General features: G+C 35.8%; 2 protein-coding genes across 16 annotated transcripts in view; both read left to right on the top strand.

Moving 5' to 3' along the window:
* Positions 1 to 25,041, top strand: part of nuf (rab11 family-interacting protein nuf) — a 46,047-nt gene that overhangs the window by 16,160 nt on the left and 4,846 nt on the right. For 4 of the 14 annotated variants that reach the window (XM_065864854.2, XM_065864852.2, XM_065864851.2 and 1 more), the window contains 3 exons: positions 5,944 to 5,982; positions 6,676 to 6,790; positions 12,130 to 12,195. In XM_065864854.2, coding sequence (XP_065720926.2) covers positions 5,944 to 5,982; positions 6,676 to 6,790; positions 12,130 to 12,195 — 220 coding nt within the window. Of the gene's footprint in view, positions 1 to 1,236; positions 1,422 to 5,943; positions 5,983 to 6,675; positions 6,791 to 12,129; positions 12,196 to 15,569; positions 15,736 to 17,223; positions 17,349 to 21,515; positions 22,505 to 22,706; positions 22,833 to 25,041 lie in introns of those variants that run through there. The other 10 variants (XM_065864858.2, XM_065864856.2, XM_065864855.2 and 7 more) reach the window with 6 other exon arrangements.
* On the top strand, positions 13,572 to 14,536 carry LOC108013115 (peptidyl-prolyl cis-trans isomerase). Of its 2 annotated transcripts, none has more exons than XM_017078772.4 (2): positions 13,572 to 13,728; positions 13,833 to 14,536. In XM_017078772.4, the coding sequence occupies exon 2, from the start codon at positions 13,833 to 13,835 to the stop codon at positions 14,325 to 14,327; it is 495 nt and encodes a 164-aa protein (XP_016934261.3). In that variant the 5' UTR covers positions 13,572 to 13,728; the 3' UTR covers positions 14,328 to 14,536. The 2 variants fall into 2 exon arrangements, with proteins under 2 accessions (XP_016934261.3, XP_016934260.3); XM_017078771.4 differs by having other exon boundaries at positions 13,580 to 13,728; positions 13,792 to 14,536.

The following is a 25,041-nucleotide window of genomic DNA, read 5'->3' as shown; positions in this document are numbered from 1 at the left end:
ATTAGTTACGTGTTTCCCAATAACATCTTTCCACATTACACCCTTATTTCAACGCCTTTTCAAAGCAGTAACGACATAGCCAATCAACTGAAGACTCTTGATTGCGTTAGGAGTTGAAAGAGTAATCGACCTTTTAAAGCCAAGTCCCGAAGTGCAGTTGATCCATTCGATCGATTGCCACACTCACCGCATCTTCAGCTCCGCTTTAACGCCCTTTCCTGCTCGCATTGCTGAGATCCATCAATCAAAATCGAATCAGTTTTATATAGCCTTAATTACCCGGAGTGCAGCCATATAAATGTTGCCCGTGGGGGGCTGAACGATTTCATTGCTAGTTGGTCAGTGCAGTCGAGAGTGCAGTTTTCCAGCGATTTTCTTTTCGATTTTTGAGTTTGATTTCGATTTCGCTGGCGGAGAGCGTTTAACGACGTTATCAGAGCGATTTCCAACAGCGTGCTGCTGAAATATTAACCATCCGCTAATCGGCGGCTACAATTGCGGTTGGGTTCGGTATGGCTTTTCTTGGATGTTCGGCTTGAGGAGATTCGTAATGAAAAGTGAAGTGTGGCTGGCGGACCCGTCAATTGCGAAAGTGTGTCTAATTTGCCGATGATGAGTGCGAGTGCGTTTTCTCGAACGAAATTTCCTTTTCTGTGGCAAAAACGAGCCAACAATTTGCTGAGCGGCTCATAAACCAAATCAAAAGTGAAGTTAATGGAGGTGCAACAAATTGAGCTGTAGTGTAAAAAGTCGTATATCCTGGAAGGTCTTTAAAAGGCATTATATTGGTTTTATAACAAGGATTTTACCATATATTATTGTCAATTAAATATTTCATCACCTTTTTATGTGTATAACTGAATAAAAATCAATATACGAGTGCCAAGTGCCACATAATGTGCAAATTTCTTCCTTATGTTCAAAGTAGAAATATAAATATATAAACCCATGGTACACAGATTAATACAATACTTATGGATATATTAATCATTAAGGAGACACTAAGACTGTAAAAGCATTTATTAAGAATATAAATCGCATTGTTAATGTGCTGCAATATCTCCAATCTCCTTTTCGATTTATTAAATTTCAAGTAGATTCCTTATAAAGATTTGACGTTCAATGGTATCTTAAAAATGTTTTAATACACAAAGAATTATGGTTTAACTCTTTCAAGCTTTTAATCTTATCAAAAAGATAATGAAGTAGACCTTATCGGTTAAAATCAACAAATTAAAGTCAATGACGTTCACAATGCGGCCAATGGCAGTAAAAACTGATAACCAAATGAGCTAACCCAACGATAAAATATAGACCGCTTAATAAACAATTAAATACAAATAAAGAGATCCCGCCTAAATGGATGATGAATATTTTGAGTATTTTCCTTATGACCGTCGTCGCAGTCATTTGAGAGACAAGTGCGTATTCAATTCTCACTAAAACCCTTCACAATCTTGTTGTTGTTGTTGCACCTAGTTGTATTCATGTTGTTTGTTATACTCATACCTAGTTCTCAAGTAAGCTCACAAGACACGCCCACTACAAGTTAGTTGGAAAAGCTAACGCCCACATGTCCATAAATACTTTCACCTGTCCGGCAACAAAAGACATTTCTTCTTTATATTTGCTGTGACTCAAGGCATTGTTTCTTTGGAAATGGCAACAATCGCGACATTTTTTGACCCCTAGTAATTTTGTTACCATTTCTGAAGAAACCAACTGAAGCACAAAAAATGGTAAAAGTTTTTTGGGAACTGGAAATAATTTTTAGAAATATAGAACAAAAGTTTTGTGTCAGTTAATTAATTATAATAACCATTTAATAAAAAGAAAAATGTATAAAATGAAATGCCAAAAAATTATCTTTGTAGAAAATTTAAAGATTCATATAATTCATATAATTACAACTTTCTTAACCATCCCCTCTTGTAAACTTTTGCCGCCCTTTCTCCTGCTCTCTGAAATTTTAATGAATACCTTTTTGCCTTTTTCCATAATTAAATTATCCAAAAAAATCTTCAAGAAACAAGATACTCTCGTAACCAGACGAAAACCAGACTAAGGCACTCAAAAAAAAAATGTTGTTTTTAATAGTTTCAATTAGCTGAACTTCCCAGGCGCTTAATAAGCGGTTTTCAAGCCGCACCACCTGAAAGGGGGGCGAGGGGGCGTGGTCAGGTGAGTGGGCAAGGTGTGTTTCACCCTTTGGCAACACCGCTGAAATAGTAACAGTATGCCCAAAACCATTGAGGCGTCTCGCTGTGAACAACAATTTCTGCAACAGAAAACTTGATTTGGGCTGCCAAAAAAAAAAGCTTCCGCCAAATTATGTGGGTCAATCTCACCTGACGGGGGACAGGTGTTTGTCTAGCTCATTTTTACCCCATTTTGTTTGCTTTTCCCTCCTTTATTTTTACATAATCCGATCGTGATTGATTGACGCGCTTTGAGGATTGGCGCGCAAAATATGAGACATAAATTGCATTAAGGAAAGACAGGCGAAAAACAAAGAGAATTGCTGGAAATAAAAGAAACTCGGGGAGATAATGGCCGTAAAACACCAACTTGGCTTGGTATCCATTGTTTGTTTCTTGTTTTTGTTTTGAATTTTAAGCAGCAAAGTTCAAGAAACTTTTGCCACCTTTACTTAGTTGATTATTTAATTTCGGAAGACCCTCGGCGCAGGTCTGAAAATCATTAAAGTTTGACTTTTACTATAATTTAAGCCGGGTCTCATAACAAGTACGGCAAACTGGTTGCCATTTCTGTGTAAAGAGTTAACTCGTTATGAGACGGGTCCCTTTGTCAGGTGATTTTAGTTGAAGAGGGGAAGGGAATTTCCCCTGCATTCAATTAACATTTTCTTGCTAAAAGCTGCAAGTGACGTAGGGAAACGTAGTTAAGTTAATTTTACTGATCCGTTTTTTGTCATCTCAGTGCGAGATGATCAGCCAATAAGTTGATGTATTTGTTAACTCGGTGGAAGAACAAAACACCTTATAACAGGGATACTCAGCACAGTACTTTTATAAATAAAAGAATGAGCTCAACAAAAAATTTTTATTAAAATCTGTAAATATTTAGGGCTGAGAACAATTTTATTATAATGTAATTTTAATGTTTTTCGAATAAAAACTGAAATAAGACTCGAAAACAAAAACTTAGTTTTATGATTAATTTGTTATATCTTAACCCCTGATCTATCTCGTACTTAATCGGTCATATTGTTTCCAATATTATAATAATATTTTATTTTTATAAAAAAGCCTTGTACCCATTAGTTACCTTTTATTTCTGATTATACAATTTTGGTAGGCCAACAAATACCTTTAGAAATTACACAAAAATACATATATTTGGTTATGACTGCAACTCATTCTAAATAACAATTGAAATACCTTTGAAAGCTCCCTCTCTGTTTTTCGTGCACCTCCCATTCCCACCCTTTTCAGTTGACCCCTCGCCCTCGCAAAGGTTAACGAAGCGGAACACATTGCGAGAGGGTATAGAATAAACAAGGGGGTATGGAGGTAGGGTAATAAGCTTACAATGAGCGGTAAAAAAGTTAAAACGGAGGGGTTAGAATTGGTAGACTTTGTTATTCAACAGGTGTTTTGGTAAAATGCTTTGGCAGATTTTCTACCTATACCTCCATTTCTTTACATTTTTATATATCTCTTGATTTATTACCTTCGAGATTGTGTGAAGAATTTTAAAATCATCAGTTGAAGTTCAAGAAGGTAGTCTGTAAAAAAAAAGAAAAACCGCTGCACGATTTCCGGTCAAAGTCTCGAATTTCATTGAAATTTTCAAGCACTCCCCTCCGAAATTCAAGGTTACCCAAATGATGAAAACTGATTCAGTAATTTTGACTCCACTCCCCTATAAACCCCTCCCCTTTTCAACACTCCTTGAAATGCTGCCAACGACCTTAATCATATTTAAACAGTTTTTTTTCGTTGCTATAGAGATTACATACCATTACCTTGATCGTTTTTTTTGTCTACAATTAACTGTCATTTTTTGATTCGTTATTTTCTTTTACTGTTTTGTTTTATGTGGATTTATTGTTGAGTTTAATGTGAGCAAACAAAAAATTTACCAAAAAGTACATATAAGTAATGTGCTTATGTAAGCTACTGTTTTTTGATATTATTTGCTCATTTTTTAATTACATAATAATAACACAAATTTAAATGCTCTTATCAAAAAATTGTATTTTAAAAATAGATGAATAGATAACTCCATTTTATGCTTTACATCAGATCAAAGTATTGTACTTCAGTCTTTATTATTTATTATGACGTATGTAGACAGCTGCCTCTAGCAAAATACAACTTTTGAGTGCTGAAAAACTGGCTTTTGTAGTCAGACGAATTTAAAGTTGCAACTTTTCGGCTGCCATTTAATGTCAACTTCACTTTGCATCAATAAAATGCCAGCCGGACCACTGACTCATAAAAACAGCTATCCAACTAACCGCAAATGATTTTTTTTGCATTTTTTGCTTCTGCTTTTTGGCTGCAAAAATTGCGCAATATTTTGCAGCAGGTCCCCCCAACACTTTTCGGCTTCGGTCAATTTGCAATAATTTGCTGGCTTGTTTTTAGATTTTTTGCATTTTTTACGAGCACGCAACTTCAATTTGTAGGTTGTTTTTACATAAAGTAAATTAAAACATAAAATAAAGTTGCCTTCATAGAGAGCCATAAACCCAGATGAGATAGATTTTCATGAATGTTTTATGTTTTTAGCTCAACTATACTCAAAAGTGGGCTAATGAGTTCAGTTGGGGCCGAACTGAGACAGAGAGAGAGGAAAAAAAGTGGAATATCTAACGTTTTGTTTGCAAACTTTTCTGGCTTTGCAAATTTTAGTCTACTTATTTTTAATTTTCCAAAACGGAAACTATTTGCGGTTTTCGTATCTGTGCTTTTATGGCCCCACTAAAAACAAAACATTTTCCATGAATTTTCCATGTGAGATCACCTCGGTTAGAAACCGCAAAATGCTTGAAAGTATTAACGAAAACAAAATACTTATAAATGCAGGTGATGTTATAGTTTGAAAATCGTTTTTTGTTTGTAATGAGTGATGAGTTAACGGGTTTTCTAATACTAAAATTGATTAAATAAATTTATGAATTATGAACGCATTCTATGCTTCTTTTGATTTAATAAATTATTTATAATATTTTCGGTCTTCTGTTATTACGGCTTAGCTGAGTAAAAATAAAATATAGTTCACTTTTTCCAAATACCTTTCAACAAAAATATATAAATAACGACACTTTTCCGGCAGTTTTCTTCTTCCATTTCCTTTCCCCTTCATTTGGCTTTCAGCACTGGTAGTTGCAAAATGTCTCCCACCTTTGACCCATTTTCCCGATGTGCACTTTACACAAACACATATTTTCCCCCACTTTTCCACTTTTACTCGAAATTCAGTCGTCTGCGCCTTTGTCTCTATCTGAGAGACTCTTTTATCTGTCTGTAGTACATCTACATCTTTCGCAATTATTTTGTCTTTGACGTTTCGTTGCTGCTACAATTTCTTGGCTGCATTTCGGCTTTTCCCATTTTTCATTTACCTGCTCGCGTGGGTGGCTCGTTTTTTGTTGTAATTTGGCTGGCTGTTTTTCATTATCACGTGTTTGGTTTCCTTTTATTTTTGTTTGGCTGCCTGCGTCAAGTTGTTTTACAAGTTGCCTTTGTTGGTAGTGCCTTTTTTGTTGGCCATTCAATGCCAGCTAATTTATTTGCATTTCGAATTGCTAGCATTTCTTCCATTTTGAAGGGCTTCTATAGGTTGTGGTTGGTTTAGGCTTAGGGTTAAACTTACAATTATCCATTCTTAGTGGTTTGGTGGCTTGCTGGTGAAGTGTAAAATGGCGTTGAATTATATTTGGTTTACTAATCCATACTTTATTTGTGTTTTCAGTTCGGGTCGCAGACAGATCAGTTCAAATGCCTTAGCCAGGTAAGTTAAAAACCCATTTTATTTAAGACACAATCATATAATTTTGGGTGAATATGGGGCATTAAATTTATTTTAATTTCATAAAAAAAGTCGCTTGGGGACATACTTCCATTCTGTCAAAGAAAAGTTTTGATATTGTAAGAAAACCTGTACATTTTATAAACCAACATGCCTCAAAAAGTGGTAGTTTGCTCCATAGTACCGTAGTCTGCCATTCTGTCGAAAAGTACGCTACACTTTTTCCAATCGTTTGGTGTATGCTGTTTCACATAGGTGGCGCCTAAATCCATGTAAATTACATGAAGGCCAATGTAAGTTACATGCTTGGTCTATGTCTTTGGAATTTGCCGTGTAGACGTCGAATTCGAACAAGGCAAGGCGAATCGAACAAGACCAGAGCGAATTAGATCGATTTTAAATTTTGACTTGCCTTAGTAAAGACTCAACCCATATATTAGAATTCTCACAAATTAAATTTCTTCGAATTAAAATTATCCGTGCTGCCAGACCGAAAAAATGTTGGTGCTGCCAGATCACATTCATGGAAGAGGAAGAACGCAGGGCGCCTTGATTCAAAAATTAGGGCTCTTACAAAAACAAGAAAATTTAATTATTTTTGACTTATTAAAAAAACATTGCTTTAAAGTAATTAAGAACTTGCATAATTCAAAATATTTAATCTTTTTTTTTCAGCCAACTCTACAGATCATCGAGCTTTAACTCATCGGGCCGTAGCTCCAACTGTGATACAACTGAAGACATGTACAGCGACATAAGCTTGGAGAATCGTCATGACTACGATTATAGGGTAAGTACATCTATTAAATAAAGTAATGTAAATTCGATATAACTTAATCACTACTACTTATCATTCTCCGTATGAAGAAGAGGCTGTTTAAAAAGGGTTTTGCTCAGATAATTAGGTGTCGTTGAGACATCATCGTAAATTTGTTTTTTTAACTTATTACACAGTTTATCTTGCACAATTTGATTTCAAAGTTTTACCATTAGAGGGCATAAAATAACGGAACACTAAGTAAACCTACCGTTGCATGAATTGGCTAAAAAATTGTCAATGTCTGTCTATTTCATCAACAAAATTCCCTGATGAAGGGGAATAATCTGCACTTGAACCGAATTCAAAATTGCAAAAACTAATTTACCAACTTTCATGTGTGTGAGCTTGAAAATCATTTTCATTGAGACGAAATTCCGAAAATTTTTCTTATGTTTGTTTGTTGGGAAAAAAGTTCCCTGGAAAAGTGAATTTGTGACTTTTCACTTTGGATCTTCGGCCGCAATGAAATAAAACGTGTTTTCTTTCCCTCAATCGCCGTGGCAGTCACCTTCGCTGGTATTTCACTGGGAGTTCGTGGCTACCTGGCAGGTGAAATTCAGTGCTTTGGTTTGGTGTGGGTTGCTGTTGTCTATCGCGATCTCTGCGGATCGAATCCGATTGTGCTCCGCCGACTATTACATTATATAAAGCGAAAAAAGCAAAAGCATTTCAGCAGGCTCTCCGCAATTGGCCATGGCCAATGGGGGAGTGCATTGGCGCCTCAAGGTCATTGAAATTCACTCAGCCTTCTCTCGAATTGCCGCCAATTAGATTTCCCACTGGCCAAGTAAGAGCTTTTTTGATTGAGTGCCAAAGAGGTCGGGAAATCATCACGAGGCCTATAGGGTAAATTTTCGCTTTTCCTTGTGGGAAACATCTTGAATATATGAGGAAGAGTAAAAAACGTTTATTGTTGCGCACACTAAATTGTTTTAAGTCAAAACAAAAAGCAGATGCTTCTGTAAATGTATGTGGTTAAATGTTTTTAAAATTCTATAATAAAAGGATTTTTGCGCATTTTCATGTTTTATTTTTCCGTATTTTCGCCGCCTTTCAGAATGGGAACCCAAAACTGAACTTTGAGATTCCATAACTTGGCTTATTAAACTCCGATTTATAAATGTGATACCTTTATGAGTTTGTAGCTGAATTCTCTAACATTCTGCATTAAATTTGTTCTTTTAAAAGAGGGTCGAAATTTTAGACCATTTTCATGTCTGATATTTCCGTATTTCCAATGGTTTCCAGAATGGGACCCAAAACTGAACTTTGAGATTCCATAATTTGGGTTATTGGACCCCGATTTTGAAGTGTGATACCTCTATGAGTTTGTGGTAAAATTCTCTTATATTCTGCATTCAAGTTGTTCTTTTAAAAGAGGGCCGAAATTTTAGCCCATTTTGAGTATTACCAACGGTTTCCAAAATAAGACCCAAAACTGCACTTCTAATATCCATAACTTGGGTTATTGGACTCCGATTTTAAAGTGTGATACCTCTATGAGTTTGTGGTAAAATTCTCTTATATTCTACATTCAAGTTGTTCTTTTAAAAGAGGGTCCAAAATTTAGCCCATTTTCATGTCAGATTTTCTACGTATTTGCAATGGTTTCCAGAATGGGACCCAAAACTGCACTTTGAGATTCCATAACTTGGGTTATTGGACCCCGATTTTGAAGTGTGATACCTCGTTGAGTTTGTGGTAAAATTTTCTTATATTCTGCATTCAAGTTGTTCTTTTAAAAGAGGGTCGCAATTTTAGCCCATTTTCATGTCGGATTTTTGAGTATTACCAATGGTTTCCAAAATAAGACCCAAAACTGCACTTCTAATATCCATAACTTGGGTTATTGGACTCCGATTTTAAAGTGTAATACCTCTATGAGTTTGTGGTAAAATTCTCTTATATTCTACATTCAAGTTGTTCTTTTAAAAGAGGGTCCAAAATTTAACCCATTCTCATGTCAGATTTTCTACCTATTTGCAATGGTTTCCAGAATGGGACCCAAAACTTTTTGAGATTCCATAACTTGGGTTATTGGAACCCGATTTTGAAGTGTGATACCTCTTTGAGTTTGTGGTAAAATTCTCTTATATTCTGCATTTAAGTTGTTCTTTTAAAAGAGGGTCGAAATTTTAGCCCATTTTCATGTCGGATTTTTGAGTATTACCAATGGTTTCCAGAATAAGACCCAAAACTGCACTTATAATATCCATAACTTGGGTTATTGGACTCCGATTTTGAAGTGTGATACCTCTATGAGTTTGTGTATGAATTCTCTAATGTTCTGTATTTAAATTGTTCTTTTAAAAGAGGGTCGAAGTTTTAGCCCATTTTCATGTCAGATTTTCTACGTAATTGCATTGGTTTCCAGAATGGGACCCAAAACTGCTCTTTGAGATTCCATAACTTGGGTTATTGGAACCCGATTTTGAAGTGTGATACCTCTATGAGTTTGTGTTTGAATTCTCTGATAATCTACATTAAAATTGTTCTTTTAAAAGAGGATCAAAAATTTAGCCCATTTTCGTGTCTGACTTTCCAATGGCTTCCAGAATGGGAACCCAAAGTTGCTCTTCTAGATTTCATAACTATTGTTTTTGGACCCGATATTTATTTTAAATTATATCGCTTCTATTTTATTTTATACAAATTGTGGTATAATTACTTTTAAAGTGAAACTATTTAATTATTCAAAATATTTGTTGGATACCTACCTTTTTGTTTTTCCCCTGTTTAATCAGTAAAAAGGTAAGACAAAGGCTTTCTTTCCTGCCATCTTACACTTTAAGATTTCCAGAAAGAAAGCAAAGAAAATAAAAATCAAGTGACAGGAATACACAAATGAAATGGTGATCGGGAAAATTGCTTTCTGCATAATTGCTAAAAATAAACATATAAAAGGAGTATGAAGCTGGTAAAAGTCACCAGCAACGACCATAAAAGGAAAGGTGGAAAAGCACACAGGAAAAAACAAAGCAAAAAAAAAACAAAAACAAACAGAAGTGAAAATGATTTTTGCGAAAAATCTCACGTACGAATCAATTTTTAAACGCCCCTGTGCGATTGTTCTTTTATGCAACAGGCCTACGGGAAACGGAAGTGGAACCTGTGGGCGAGGGGAGGGCACTTTTGCCAGGTGAGGAACAGGTGGAGTTGGGCCAAAAGATCATTACAAGTCAAGAAGTGCGTCTCATTTGGCTTGATTGTTGTGTGAAATTTGGCGTTGAATACCAAATGAGTTGCGAGTGAAAAAGCAGAAGGTTTATTAAAGAAGAGAATGTTTTCTGCGATAACAGTATCCCTTATATGAATTATATAATCTTTATAAACATTTCCACGCATAATTCTTAGGACTAATGAGCTGAGTATTTATTTCTTAAACGCATTGACCAAAGTTAAATGAATGTGACCTAAAATGGACTCAGTCAAAACATTTTTAAATTAAACCCCTGGCAGAAAGTAGATGGTGAAAAGCCCAGAAACTTTCCACATCTCACCTTGGCCCGATGCCCAGGAAAGTGTTAAGCGTATCCAAAAAGATTTTCACTGCACCAAATACGATTTTCTATTTAATTCTTCATTCACTTCTGTTGGCCTAAATTTCGGCAGCCAGTTCCAAATTTTCTCAATGCTCCGCTGGCTTAATTAAGCTGAGGTCACTTTTTCCGACAATCTAATGCGGAAGAAACAACGAATCGCACTGGATTGAACTGAACATATTACATAAGGTTTTTGGGATGCGGAGATCTTGACATCGGCTTCCCAGTTTTCCCAGCGCTGTCAGAGGTTGATTAAAATCTGCATTCGTCTTAGACTCTTTCCAGCTGTTTTGCATCGTCGCACTTATGCAATTATAACTGTAGGCAGGCCCAAGACAATGCCACAATTGCAATTTGTTCAATTGTCAGAGTTTGCAAGAGATGTGAGGAAGAAATCTGTTTTTCTTCTTTTTTTTTGGGGTAATAGATGCACAAGTGGAGTATCTGCGGTGACGACATCACTCAAGTTGCCCAAGCAAAATGTTTAGGATTTGGTAATCTCCGAATTGAATATCTACCCGACTTTGTCTGCTCCCGTGGCATTATATATGTATATATCTCCGCCGTTGAAGGCGTCTACTGGAAACAGCCACCTACAAGACATCGCATAAACAAAAAACTACCACCAGGTGTCTGGCTAATAGAATGCATAAATATAATAAATGGAATACAAATGAGGCTCAGCAGGAAGGAAAAAATATAGAAAAGTGTGCAGGAAAGGAAATCTTTATTTGGTTTTATTGGAGACCACTTTATTGATCACATTTACTTGGTGCCATAAAAACCTTCTTAGTAATAATTTGGTTATAAAAGACCACACAACTAAAAAATGTGAACCACTTCAAAATTATAAAATATAATAGAGCTATGACTAAGCCACCCAATTTCTCTGTCATTCCAAACAATTAACCTCCCCCTAATGGGCTTGCAACATCTATCCTATCACAGCAATTTTACCCCATTTGGGCTAAACGTTTTCGTAAACGTCTTTCAGTATTTAATTCCGTTTTTACTTCGGTCTACTTTAAGGCGCATTTGCATTAATTATGATAATTGCAACGTTTATGCTTCAATTCGTTGTGTGTGGGTCTCTTTGTCTTTAGGATTTCGATGGTTTCTGGGTCAACGTCACATTTGGGTTAAAAATTGATTTTCGTTTTTCGTATTATTTTTGTATTTTCCCCTCCGTATCTCATTCGGCTCGGCTTTATAATTTTTATGTTGTGCCGGGCCTCGACTTGTGACGGCGGGTCTTAAAGGTGGGCGTCAAAGGTGCCAGCAAAATTGTTTAATCGATAAGACGACCCTATAGCAGGTGGCGAATGGAATGGCACGAACTGCTAGACAAAACCCCATTTTCAGTGGTCTTTTTTTGTGAAGAGTGGGTGCAGAAACCGATTTTCTTTGCCGGTTTGCAGTTGATGGATCGATCGATGAGGGCAGGGGATTAGTAAAACGGTCTTTTGGCTTGTGATAAATATTTTTAAGAAGGTTTCCAAGCTATTCTTGACGGTAAAATATTATTCTTGGACTAGCGTTTTTAGATACATTTTTCTAGGCCCTGTTTTGATTTTGACTTTACATTTTCTTTGTTGTTTCCGGTTTGTTCCCTTTTTTCCCCTCTACCCTATCTTTAACCTATGACTGCTTGACATTAAAATTGTTCTAATGTTTACCTTACATTCACCTCATTTCCATATCCATTATCTTAATTTTTGCCATTCCAAATCTAATAATAATTCGTTCTTTATTTTCCTTTACTTCCAGGTAAGCACAACAATGGCCAAAAAGCACAAACTACCTCAAGCACTCTTATCTTACCGATTCCACTTCGTAAGTGTTAAAATGAACCCACAAAAGTGTTTCTTGTCTGCCTTTTATCTAAGCTGAAAAATCGCCCGAAGAATTGGCCATAACGTGAATTTATGTTCCCACACACACTCACACACACTCCCAGAAAGAGGCGCCTATTTTCTGGGGGCGTGGCAGTGGGAGCAGTTGGCAAGTAGAAATCCTACGCTTTCCATTACGTCATATTGGCTTTTAGTATCTTATTTTTTGCACAAGGTTGTCCAAGGCAAACGGGGCGTTACATTAATGGGTAACTAGTCAAAGCAAATCGAATCGAATCGGGTTCGAGTTCGAGTTCAGTTGGGGCAGCACTTGTCTTGGCCAACTATGGGTTGTATCTTTTCTTGTCTTCGCTATTTGGCAGCACAACAATTTATTATAAATAATGAGCCATTGGAGAGTTGAGTTAACAATTACGGCCTACGTGTGAATTACCTTTTTTCGCCAGTACTTCTTTCGTTAAATCATCTTGAACTTTTGGCATTTTGGGATGGGATAAACTAAAGGTTTATTAAAGTAGATCGAGTTTATTATTTTAGGTTTAAAGGAGAAAGATTATCATAAGGAAATCGTGGAAGGCTGTATTCAAAATTGTATAAATATGTAACACATTATAAGGTTTCCTTATATTTTCTAGATATATACAAGTGGCTTACTTTATGCAACTTTTTGTTTACAACTTCCTTGGTAACCAGCCAATCTTATCGTACACCAACCTTTCATATTTCCCCCTACAAAAATTCTTATGTATATCTACCCAAGAAGCAATTGTTGCCTTGGCAACTAACTAAGCCTATACCATAATAAACATATACACAAAACACGCTAAATGCAAACAAATCGGAATTCGTGAAGCTTAAAGGAGTCATACTGAAAACAAACAAAAGAATAAATTCAAATTGCAATAGCGAGTTTTTAAAAACTTGAATAATTTTCACAGTTTTTCTTTGCTTTGCCACATAAATATTGACTATATTTTTGCCTAATTATGCAAACATACAATCATCGGTTGAATATATAAAGTTTGTACACAGCTGCAAATGAAAAGTAAATAATGGTGGCTTTAAACGTTTTCCGATCTGCGGGTCTTGCGTTGATTAAAGAGTCGGTTAAACAAATTAGAAGAGTAAATAAAGATTGCAATACTTCGCAGTGGGAAGTTTAAAGATAGCAAACAGTGGGTGCATGGGATGTGGGGGAACTTTAGAAACGGTATTCATCGATAGAATGTGTTTTTAAGATCTATCTGTGCAAAATTCATGATATAATGGAAATGCATTTCATTGAACCAAGTAGTCTCTTTTTCAGTGATTCAAAATTATTTAAAACATGTTAAAAGTGGGCTTAGATTTCAGATCTTATATATAGCAGGCTCTGCCGTTTAGTTCAGCCAGCCTATTTTTCAGATTACTAGACAGCTCAACAAAAAGGTCAGTTCAGTTCTTACTGTTCGGCTGTGAGGTTCTCTTGGAATTTATTTTTATTTTTATCAACCTGTCTTCAACAACTTATCCGGTAAATATTTTTAGTTTTCTTGTTTTCGGACAAGGCGTAAAAGTAAGACATAAACCCTAATAGATCTGGCTTTCTTACGTAAATTATCGGCTTCTGCGGTGAAGATGTCGTTGCCGCGTGTGTATTTCGACATATCTGCGGGAGGTGAAAATATCGGACGGATCGTGATGGAACTACGATCGGATGTGGTGCCCAAGACAGCGGAGAATTTCCGGGCCCTCTGTACCGGAGAGAAGGGTTACGGTTACAAGGGATCTCCATTCCACCGTGTGATCCCGAAGTTCATGTGCCAGGGTGGCGATTTTACCAATCAAAATGGAACTGGAGGACGCTCAATCTATGGGAACAAGTTCCCCGATGAGAACTTCCAACTAAAGCACACTGGACCTGGAACTCTATCGATGGCCAATGCCGGGCCCAACACCAATGGATCTCAGTTCTTCATTTGCACTGACGAAACCACTTGGTTGGATAACAAGCACGTCGTCTTTGGCAAAGTCGTGGAGGGAATGGATATCGTCCAGAAGGTGGAATCCTACGGATCCCAAGACGGGAAGACCAGCAAGAAGATCGTCATCGCAGACTGCGGTTCCCTTTAAAAGGGAGTTAGTACATTTCTACACCGACCATACTCTTACTATATTTACACTTGAAAAACGCTGTAATTATCCTTTCCGGAGTTTAATGTTAATGTGCAAAACGACTTACTATATTCACACTTAAAACACACTTTAATTAACCTTTCGATGTTTTAAGTAAATGTGCAAAACGACAAGGAAAATATAAGGGAGCCTAAAATATAACAAAATGGAATTCATGGTTTGGTTTAACAGGGAGATAATGTGAAAAACAAACTAAAACCATGTGGTTTCTTTTATAAAATTGATTTTTACGAGTTAATATTTCGGTGAAATTACTCATTTTACAGACAAACTCGTTGACTCATCTGGAGCACCCCGACCAGTACACTGCCCTGACTCATTTTCCTTTGATTTTCTTTTCCATTACTTTTAATTGACTCAATTTAGTTCAAGTGATGCTCTCGCATATGTCGCTTTTGATTCTTTCCACTCGATTCTGTTGCTGTCTCCCATTACCTTTCCCTCGAGCCTTTCTATCCACTTTACCCAAATGCACTTTGCAAATCTCTATTAAGACATACACACTGAAAAACCTAATCCGATATGCGGAGAAAAAAAAATACAAAGAAATATGTAACCATTCCATCTTGACCGCTGAAGTATTTCTAACTTTTTCTTTTTTAAGAAGTTGGCTGTCACGATCGTCATTAATTTTATTACAAAGATTAAACTTCTTGACTACATTACAAATGATAAGCAAACCACGCAAAACTAAAATAAAATAAATTATGCTTATAAAAAAAAAATTAAAAAAAAAAAATACCATTACCATTACATAAACATTATTAACAAACCACGCAAAAATAAAAAGTGGTTGACAAATGCTCCAAAAATGAAAAAAAAAAATATTTTTTTTTATTTGTATAACACTTTGTCAAACATATTTCACTAAAAAGTTATTGCAATGCAACAAAGTATAGATTTTCTAAAATAGCTACAATACTATTTTGCGAGTGCATACAATGCGAATTTCCAACACTACTAAGTCGCATTAGTGGCATTTTTCTGTTGCGTTTGTTTTGCTTTTGCTTTGGGGCTCTGGTTTTTTGTTTTTCTTTTCGTTTTTTGGGCACCCAAAACAAGTCGCGGTCTCTGCCGACGTCAACGTCGACGCCGGCAGCGGCAGAGGAGGGGCCGCGACTTGGCGCCGACTTTATAGCGCTTTCCTCTCTCAGATTGCATTTAACTCTTGCCGCGTTAACAACACTACAAAAAGCGGAAAAGCGAAAAAAGCCGCCCTCTCTGTCTCTCTCGCGCTCTCTCGCGCGGGTGTTTTGTTGTTGGGCAATGCAACTGCCAAGGAAAATGCTTAGGAAAATGCAGCTGCTGCTGCTGCTCTCCTGAAGCAAAATTGCCAAAATAAAAGGTTTAAAATTCAACCAAAATTACCTCAATTCGTGTGTGTTTTCTATTTTTTTCATTACCTCTTTATCGATCGAAATCGTTTATCAGCAGTGTCAGGTGCTTTTGGCTTATTAAACGCTTATTTAATAAAAAAAAAAAACAAAAACAAACCAAAACACGTTAATTATATGGTCTATTGTGAAAAAACCTTAATCAAAATAAAACCCCATCGCCTCATGTTTCCAATTTTAATGCCCTCTGGCAAATATATTGGTTGATTGATCTTAAATTGAAAAGTGCGGTTGAATAAGTCTGTCAAGTGTTTTATCGAAAAATTAAAAAAACGGAAATCAAGTGTGGCATAAAATTGATAAATGATGAAATTGATGATATAAAATAAAAAAAGGAAATAAAATATAACAAAGATAAAAAGCAGTTCAAAGAAATTGTGATATGAGGCATTATGAATTGATAAAGCTCTGACTGTAATTGATGAAGAAAAAATAAAAGCAGATAATAAACCTAAAAAAATACGAGCATAGGGTGGACAATACAAATGTTTTTTGTTATGAATTAACTAATTAAGCTAGTAAATAATACTTTTTTTATGTGCTCAATCTTTTGATGGGTGTTAAATATTGTTAATTATTTTCCTTTTCAATGGTTATTATTAAAGGGGTATCTAAACTTGGGATAACTCATTATAAAAGTTAAATACGTACTTTTTTGAAAATTTTACCCATAACAGAGATATTAAAAATATCGAGACCCTCCAATTGGAATCAAGTTCGTTTGAAATATAATATGCTCTTACCTTTTCTTTACCTCTTAGGCATTTTCCGAACCGTTAAGTTTGGTAAGAAAATATTCTTTCATTAGCGATGGTTCGTCAATTAGTAGGCATATAAATCTAACGGCATAGTGCCCGAGGTAGAAAAACAAAGAAGACAACTAACCGGAACTGAAAACTACCATTAAAACCAATAAGCAAAAGGCCTAAGGTATCAACAATAACAAAAAGAACGGAACAGAGCCTCTGATGACATCAACAAAAAAGGGGGTGTTCAGAAGAGATGGGATGGGATGGGATGGATGGGGAATACCATCCAATCCCGCATGCGTCCCGTTACTCTTGCTTTTCGGTTCGTGTCCACGCTTATTCACTTGCGCTTTTGCTTAGTAATGAGCGAAAGATATAATATGGGGGAGGGATTTTGGAAGCGCTTGGGTTGGGGGCGACCATATAAAAATTCCACATAATTATGCGCGGTCTCTGAGTCAAAGACCATATGTTCAAAAAAGAAAAGAGACAGGCTGTGAATCGACGGTAGAATCACCCTCGGACATATGGCGAAAAACTTTTCTTTCGGGGGGATCGCTCTCTTTCTTCAGCCCCTTGTCATTGCGCTGTTTGTTGATTGTTATTTTTCCTATTTATAAAGATTGCCCGATTTTGCTCTCTCGGTCTCTCATTTGTCTCTCTTTCTCTGATTGCCTTAGTTTATTTTGCCCCTGAATTTCTGGTTCATTCAGTTTGCTTTTCGCGTTTCGCGTGCTTTAATCGAATTTTGCCTACCGCCCTCGACTGTGGTTGTAATAAACATATAACACAACATTTTAAACAATTGCAAAAATGTAAAAATTTGCTTTAAAGAAAATTTATAAGGTTTTTGTGCAAAAGTTTGGCAGAGTGGATCATTTATTGTAGTCTAAAATTGAAAGAAACCCCAGGGGTACTTTTTTTGATTACATCATTTGTTTTGGATTGTAAAAGGATTGCGATAAAACTAGCCACATGAAACTATTAACATAATCTGCCTTTTTATTTCAATCTATAAATTTACAGTGATCCCTTGATAAAGAAATCCATACTCTTCACTGAAGTTGACTTCAACTATCGGGAACAATATAAAATTTAGGAATTCAGGAAGATTTTGGAAATGATTTTTGTGTAGTGAACTAAATCTACCTATTATCTTCCTAAAAGTGATTGAAGCGTGCATATTTCATATAGCATTCCTGATCCCATTTCGCCCAATCACTGTGTATTTTACAAACTTTTTTCATGTCTTACTTTATGCCATGAAAAATGCACAGCAGCAGTAAAATTTGCATTTAATGAGCTCCACCTCCTCCTTCGACTCATCCCCCTTTTCCCCTTCCCTTCTCCAGACATTGTATGCAAATCTTTGTGGAATTCAATTTTGCTGAAGAGTTGCTAATGATAATTTTCTTTTATGCTGTTTTTGATTGCCGGGCATGTGCGATGCAAAAAATTGTTTAAAATGTATGCAAATATCAAAAGATTCAGCTGACAAAAAAGGAAAGTTTACTTCATTAACAACTTGTGGTTTAATTGATTTGGTTCAGTTGACTAAACAAAAAAGGAATTAAATTCAGGGATTTCCTTTTTTTATGTGTTTACTGTAACAAAAACAATTGTATTTTGAAATGGTTTCTTATCTCCCTGAAATAAGTTGAGCTGTTGTTGTTGAATAGTTTAAAACCATTTTATTTTCCGTGACTCAATAATAATTGAATATCAATTAGGGCATGTTTAATAAATGTGGAACGCAGTATAAAGTCGAATTTTTGTCTTCAATTTAGTAAAATCGTTATCAGACATCGTCTGGTCTAAATTGGCCCTAATATTGACCTTTGCGCATATGTGTTAGTGAGATTATTTAGCTTTGACAAGGTCACCTAACCTTCGTATACACGTTGCCGAACATTTTGATAAGACTAAAAATGATTCAGTTGGCTAGACTACAAAACTAAATGGCACAGAAAATTCCAAGTAAAGAAAAAACAAACTTAGCCAGCCATTGCATTTTCTGGTAATTAGATACTTGTCGGATAGTAAAAACCAAAAGAATAAAATACAAAGAAAATGGGGAGAGGTTGGAAATGAGCTGTACGGAGAGGATATGTAAATTGTCTAAGAATTTGCCTTGAAGTCTGAACAAAAATAATTTAACGGTCTGTTGATTCGAAAAAAAAGATCTAGAGAGAAGAGAGGGTTGGTTTATATAATGAATAGAAAACTAACTGTGATTAGCATATTTTTAGTGGTTCTAAGAGCTAGAAATGCAACTTCTTTCTATCTACCCAATCTATTATTTGTTTTTTTCTGATAGTGAATTAATAATTTTTGATAAAATAGGAAATATTTCTTGGGGTAGATCAGTTTGTGACAGAACACAGCTGTTGTTTTTTTTTTGTCTCTTTCCATTCTTCTGTAGCCCTCCTTGTCGTTTCCCTTCAGGCTGTGAAATGGGGTTAGCATGTTGTTTCGGTTTCACCTTTTAGTTCTTTGTCTTAGCGTGGGCGGTCGTCCAAAAGGTTTATTGCCATGTAAAATGCAACAACAGAAGAAATAATTGCGAATGCAAACTGCAAACTGCAACACCAGGCAAAGAAATCGAGGTTAGACGGGGTAATTGGCACGAATTTGTTGCCAAGTTGAAATATTGGAAGTTTTTTTAGGGGTTCAGAGTAGTAAAGGATCCGAAATAAATTACCCACTTAAATCTATATTAGAACACTTAAATTATGAGGGTTCGGGGATAAGTACCCCCTTCAGTCTATATTAATGTAAATAATTGATGAGTGTTCAAGTGATATGTTACATTTGGGAAATGTTTGGGATTTCAAGTGGTGTATTACTGTTAAAAAAAACTTTTCCAAAAGATTCCGGAAGATTAAAATTGTTCTTCAAGTTCAAATTATAGTTCCGAATCCCCCAAGTATCCCCACTAATCTATTTATAATGCACACCCTATCCCAACTTAACCATGACTTGCTACCTCATCTCATATAGCCACAAACTTGAGCTATTTATGCTAAACAAGTCAATCTTTATGGCCCCACATAAATGCTTTATTTGGGAAACTCATAAACTCGAATAGTTCCCGAGCTAGCGCGTGTGCATCCATTATATGATCCCCCATTTATGCTTAAATATTTCATCTGAATCCCAAACATTCTTTCAGTTCGTCTTTCAAGCGTTTGGTGATGAAAAATGCATCATAAAACGTGCCTGCTACTGCATAAAGACCTGAAAATATTGCAGTTGAAAATAGAAATTGTTATTGAAGACGTTGTTTCACTTACTTTCAGTTTTCATCATAATTTTCCAACGAAACGAAACAAGTTGCACAAGATGTGTACGACAGACTATGTTGTTGTTATTTTCAGTTGTTTATTGGACAAGTTTTGTTGGTGAAAGTTGTTGTTTTTGTTGTTGTGCATGTTAATGTTGTTGTTGCTGCGTTTGCCATGCTCCATTGACAAAATTGTCCATAGATCAATGAGTCTTGCGGTCAAGTTGTTTTGGACTTTTGTTTTCGGTCTTTGAGGGATTTGCGGTCTTGAGTTTTAATGGCTTTTCAGAGTGTTTTGGAATAGAAAACTATTAGTAAATGTTTTAGAAAAGTATGAAATGACTTAATACTTTCAAACATATAAGTCCCCTTATGAGAAAAATGTGTTCTAATTTCTTGGCTTGAAATATAAGTAAAGCAAATAAATTCTAATTTATTATGACAAGCCACTTAAACCCATTTGACTTGGGCAAATGTGCAGAATTGTTGCTGTCTTTCTTATTTCCATCTTAATTTGTATAATTCCCGTTTCTGTGCTCTTCTGAATCACACAATTTATTATAAACAATTTGCCCAATGATGAAAAATTCAAACTCATGACACATTTTACGCCGCCATTTCTAGAGACGGATTGAATCATCGGTTGAGAGAAGAGAGCAATGAAGAGCAAAGACCGTCTCCGACTAGATTATGCAATTCTTTCAGTTACGGCAGAAGAATTGCATGCACCAACAGTTTTCCCCCTTCTTAGCCTCTTCTTTCCATTGCTTTGTTTTATCTACACGAAGTTCATCAATTCAACTAGGAAATTAAACTTAGCCAGAAGCCCAGAAGAAACCAAACTCAGTCGTGTAGAAAGAATGAGACTCCAGTTGGGAAAGGAGGGGGCTTGCAGGGAAAGGAGAATTGGGAAGACTGTCTTCGTCGGTTCTTTTGTTTTGTTTATCTTTTTGCAAGCGCACATTTCCTGCATGAAATACAGAAAAATTCTTTATGGTTTCCAGCATTCTCCGCCTTTGTTTCCAGTCAATTTCTTGCTCTGCTTTCTGCATCTCTCATCTCTGTATGGGACCCATCCAAATCCAAATCCCAAACAATTACCTTTCAATTTGTTAAGAATTGTGCTAAAGGCCATCGCGATACAAAAGAAGAAATCATTTGCTAAGCTTCTATTTATTTTTTTTTTCCAACTATTATTTTTCTGCATAATTCATTTGACTGCCGGGGGGAATGGAAATTCTTTTGTTTATTCGGTGAACTCTGCTGGCAGTTCAAGAAACTCATTTTTGGAGAAAAAAGAAAGAAATTCATGGGGGACAATCTGTTGAGAAGAGATCTGCAATAGAATTGCTCCGTTTATAATTATGCAAGAAAGAATTTCTTAATAGGATTGCTATGGGAACTACAAAAATTGTTGAAGGGAGCTTTTAAGAATTGTAATTTCTGAAGTAAATTTATTCTTGAGTAAAAGAAAAGGAGTATTAGAATAAAAACTAAAACTTTCTAAATCAAACAAACAAAAACACGATTCTAAAAATATATACTCTCATGAAATAATTTCAAATAAGTAATAAACAAAGTGAATAAATTAATAAAACATAAAACGAAAATGAATTATGTGTAAACAAGCATCTTAAAAAATCAATTCAATTTTAAAGTCTCAAAGATTTTTAAATTAATTGTAAAATATTTTCTTTAGTCGGAGCCAAGCCTAAACATGCCCAGAAAAGTGCCTTAAAAATGACTGGAGAGACAAAAACAAAGCAACACACAAATATCTGAATTATGTGCCTTCGAAACTAAGACAAAACAGTCTTCCCATTCAAATGAAAAATCACAATATAAGAAATAAAACATCAAAGTGCGAAAAACAAACCAACAAACAAACCCATCCCAACCAGTGCCACGCCCAGCAAAACCATTTAGCCAATTAAGGAAGAAATTACGCAAATATAAAATAAAAATTAAATCATGAGTAGTCAACCTGCCAGCCAGCCCGATAGCATCGATTTAGCCTATGATATGTGGGCGGGCCAATTCGAGTTCGTAGGACCCACAAATCAGCAGAGCAACAAGAACAACAACAATAATACCAATCTGAATAACAACAAGTGCAGAATTGGAGCTCAACAAAATCGAAAGCTATCTACGGATAGTTTGGAGGATTTAAATCTGAGCTTCAACACGAGTGCCTCGCAAAATCCGCTAAGCAACGCCTACAGTTTGGGTGTCACTGGCGGTGCTGGGAGTGACTACTGTGGTTTTGGAAAACACCCGCCAGTACTGATCGATCAAGAGACCTTCCTCAGCCTAAATCCAGCGGACTTTGAGGACATTGTGCCATCGAATTCGGAGCCCAGTTCGCTGGTTTTCATCGAAAATAAGCTAGAGACGAACAACAACAGCCTCGAATCGAACAACAATAATCATATCAACAACAATAATAACAATAAGATCTACAATTTGGAAAATTTGACAAGTAAATTCAATAATAAAACGAATAATACAAACACAAACGGTTTCAAATTGGAGAACCTGAAGAATTTCAAGAACAAACTACTCTGTGATTTCGAGGATACCAACGGTAGCGGCGGTGGAGGAGGAGGTGGAGGCAGTGGAGGATCAGGACCTGTTGGCATGATGAACGGGGCCCTCAGTGCCGAGATTTGCGATAATCTCAACGAGCAAGTAAGCAGAGTTCCACTAATTCCCCCGATTCCGGGGGCTAATTTCATTCAAAAGTTCAGGGTTCATTTGGGGGTGGTGACGCCGCCCTCTGCTTATTTAGTTCGCATGTCACGACATCTAAGTAATATATAGTATATACGGCCTGTCAATAATGTCCAGTCCATTCACTATAAATAAGCCGCAATTGAATGTAATTTGCTTTAGTCTAACTTTGAATTGCCTTAGTTCAACTGTTTTGTTCGGTTCGTCGGTGGGAATTCCGACTTGACATTTTAATCAATTGCTACTGGAAGGCTTTAGCAGAAATAATATGCTGGAAACCAATGAAGTGGGTTGAGTAACAAAAATTCGATTGAAAGTATGGATTAATTGCAGAAAAACAACTTCAAATTGGTGTAGTTTTGAAAAAAAACTGAAAGAAATTACCAAGATTTTACGAATTTATATAAATTTTGCAAGGAAATCATTTCTTTTGTCGTGAGTTAAAATAGAAAACGTTGAAAAAATACAAAAAATAAGAAACAGGTTTTAGAAAGATCTTCAGTATTCAGTTTTTCCAACCAAATGCTTCCACCTTTTTAGAAAATTGATTGTGTGTTTACGATTTCCTTGACTTATTTACCTTTTTCAACGTCAAAACTGGGCCAAAAATAAAATATCAAAGTCGAAGAACTTGTTGTGTTTGCCATATAATTTGCCAGACATCTGCTAACTATAAACAAAAATATACTATAGTTTTCGTCAAATGAGATCATCGGTCACAAATCATCAGTGAGAAAAGAAAGGAAAATCGAAACAGACATTTTGAAAAATTAGTCGACGGAGCCAAAACTAATGATACAAAAAACTGTAACAAAATTAATGATTAGCCGTGAAGGAGAAATGTGTCAACGAAAGTAACAAAGCTATGAGCTTATGTGGATGGAAAGAAATGCAAGAAAGACCTATGAAAGGTTAATTTCTAAGGCGATTGCTCTAGTTTCAGGGCAGTGAGAGAAAAGAATCTTCCATAAAGGAACTGATGCAATTCCCAGCATTTATGCAAGCAATTATAAATCTCATTATTCCCAGTGGGACTACAAATGGTAGCCACTGCACTGGAGGTCAGTTCTTTGCTTCTGAAAAGCGATAAACCTCCGGCGGATGCTAGATTTGTTTACTATACTCGATCCACATAAACTAGTGGGGAAACCTCATTTGATAAATGAAACAATTGTAGGGCATTGTATCGCTGGAGGAGGAAGCTGTGAGTGTGTGTGCCGCAAGTCCAGATTTTCTTTTTGGGGTCAAAGCTAATGCCGATTACAATGTCCGAAGGCTTACAGTTCTTTTCCGATTGTTTTTCATTTCGTTATTTACGAGCTGTTAACGAGTGAGCTGGAACAAAAACAAAAAACATTTGGGGAGAGACTTTGTTGAACTTTTTAAAAATCGAGAGGAAAAGATGATTATAACTTTTAAATAGCTTTTAATTCTGATTCCTTTTTTGTTTATAATAGAAAAATCAAACCAATTAGCTTTTAACCTTTTCAACTTATACCAATTTGTTAAAATGATGTGCGTCCTCTTTGGGGATTTCAACGTCTGACACCTTGTTTTTTCTTAATTTTGTCCCGTAATTTTCCCCATTTCGGGGCAACCTTCACGGGGGCCAAAACATCTGTTGCGTATTTCCGCACTTGCCATTACAAATTTCCCATCATTCAGTCGCACCTGTCGTGCCATCAACTTGTCAAAACGAGACTGGAAAAATCAAAGGCCCTCTTAGAGGCCAAGAGCATTAATGACCCCGGGGACACCTTATTCAGGCAGAAGAAAGAGAAAAGTGACAGGCACGAGCAAAGCGCATTTAAAATAATACTGTAACCAAACAACTTTTACCTAGCGGTTGTAGAGTATTTGATGTAGGGTTATATTATGGGTCTGCGTAGAACATATTTTTGATAAATACGACGATTTCACAGATCAAAAGGATTTTTTCAACTTTAATTTTAAAACATTTTTAAGATCCTTTCTTAAAATATATATATGCTTGATAAAATATGATCATTTTGCAGACTTAAATCAGAGAATTAAAGGATTCTTATCCCTTTATTTTGATTAGTATTATAAGATCCTTTCTTATCAAAAAAAATATATAAAGATCATTGAAGTTATTTTAATGATATAACACAGGGTATATTTTAGTCATATCTCGCTCGTAACATTCTTGCAAGTCTCTATATACAACTCCTCGTCACTTGTTACTCAATTTGTCTTACACTTTTATTGTTTTCTCTTTATGCCCCTAGCAACCTTTTATTTTTATTACTTTTTTTGCTGTTGTTGTTTACGTTCTGACCAAACGGTTTCTGAATGAGAAGCGACTTTTATTTTTGCTGCTTTTTTTCAGCTTCTTGGTCTTTCCGTACTTTTTTTCGGAAGAATTCGGTAGACATTTAATTTAAATTCTAGTTTCTATATAATATGCTTAGTTTTTTGGCATGGTTCATTGTACACATACCGAGCCCCTAATTGAGACCCCCGGCATATCGTAC

This window comes from Drosophila suzukii, chromosome 3 (genome assembly GCF_043229965.1).
Source record: "Drosophila suzukii chromosome 3, CBGP_Dsuzu_IsoJpt1.0, whole genome shotgun sequence".
NCBI lineage: Eukaryota > Metazoa > Arthropoda > Insecta > Diptera > Drosophilidae > Drosophila > Drosophila suzukii.
The sequence above is the reverse complement of the archived record's forward strand: the minus strand, read 5'-3'. Positions and strand labels throughout refer to the sequence as shown.

Excerpts from the sequence above, each read along its gene's own strand:
- LOC108013115 (XM_017078772.4), top strand. The coding sequence starts at position 13,833 with ATGTCGTTGCCGCGTGTGTATTTCGACATATCTGCGGGAGGTGAAAAT.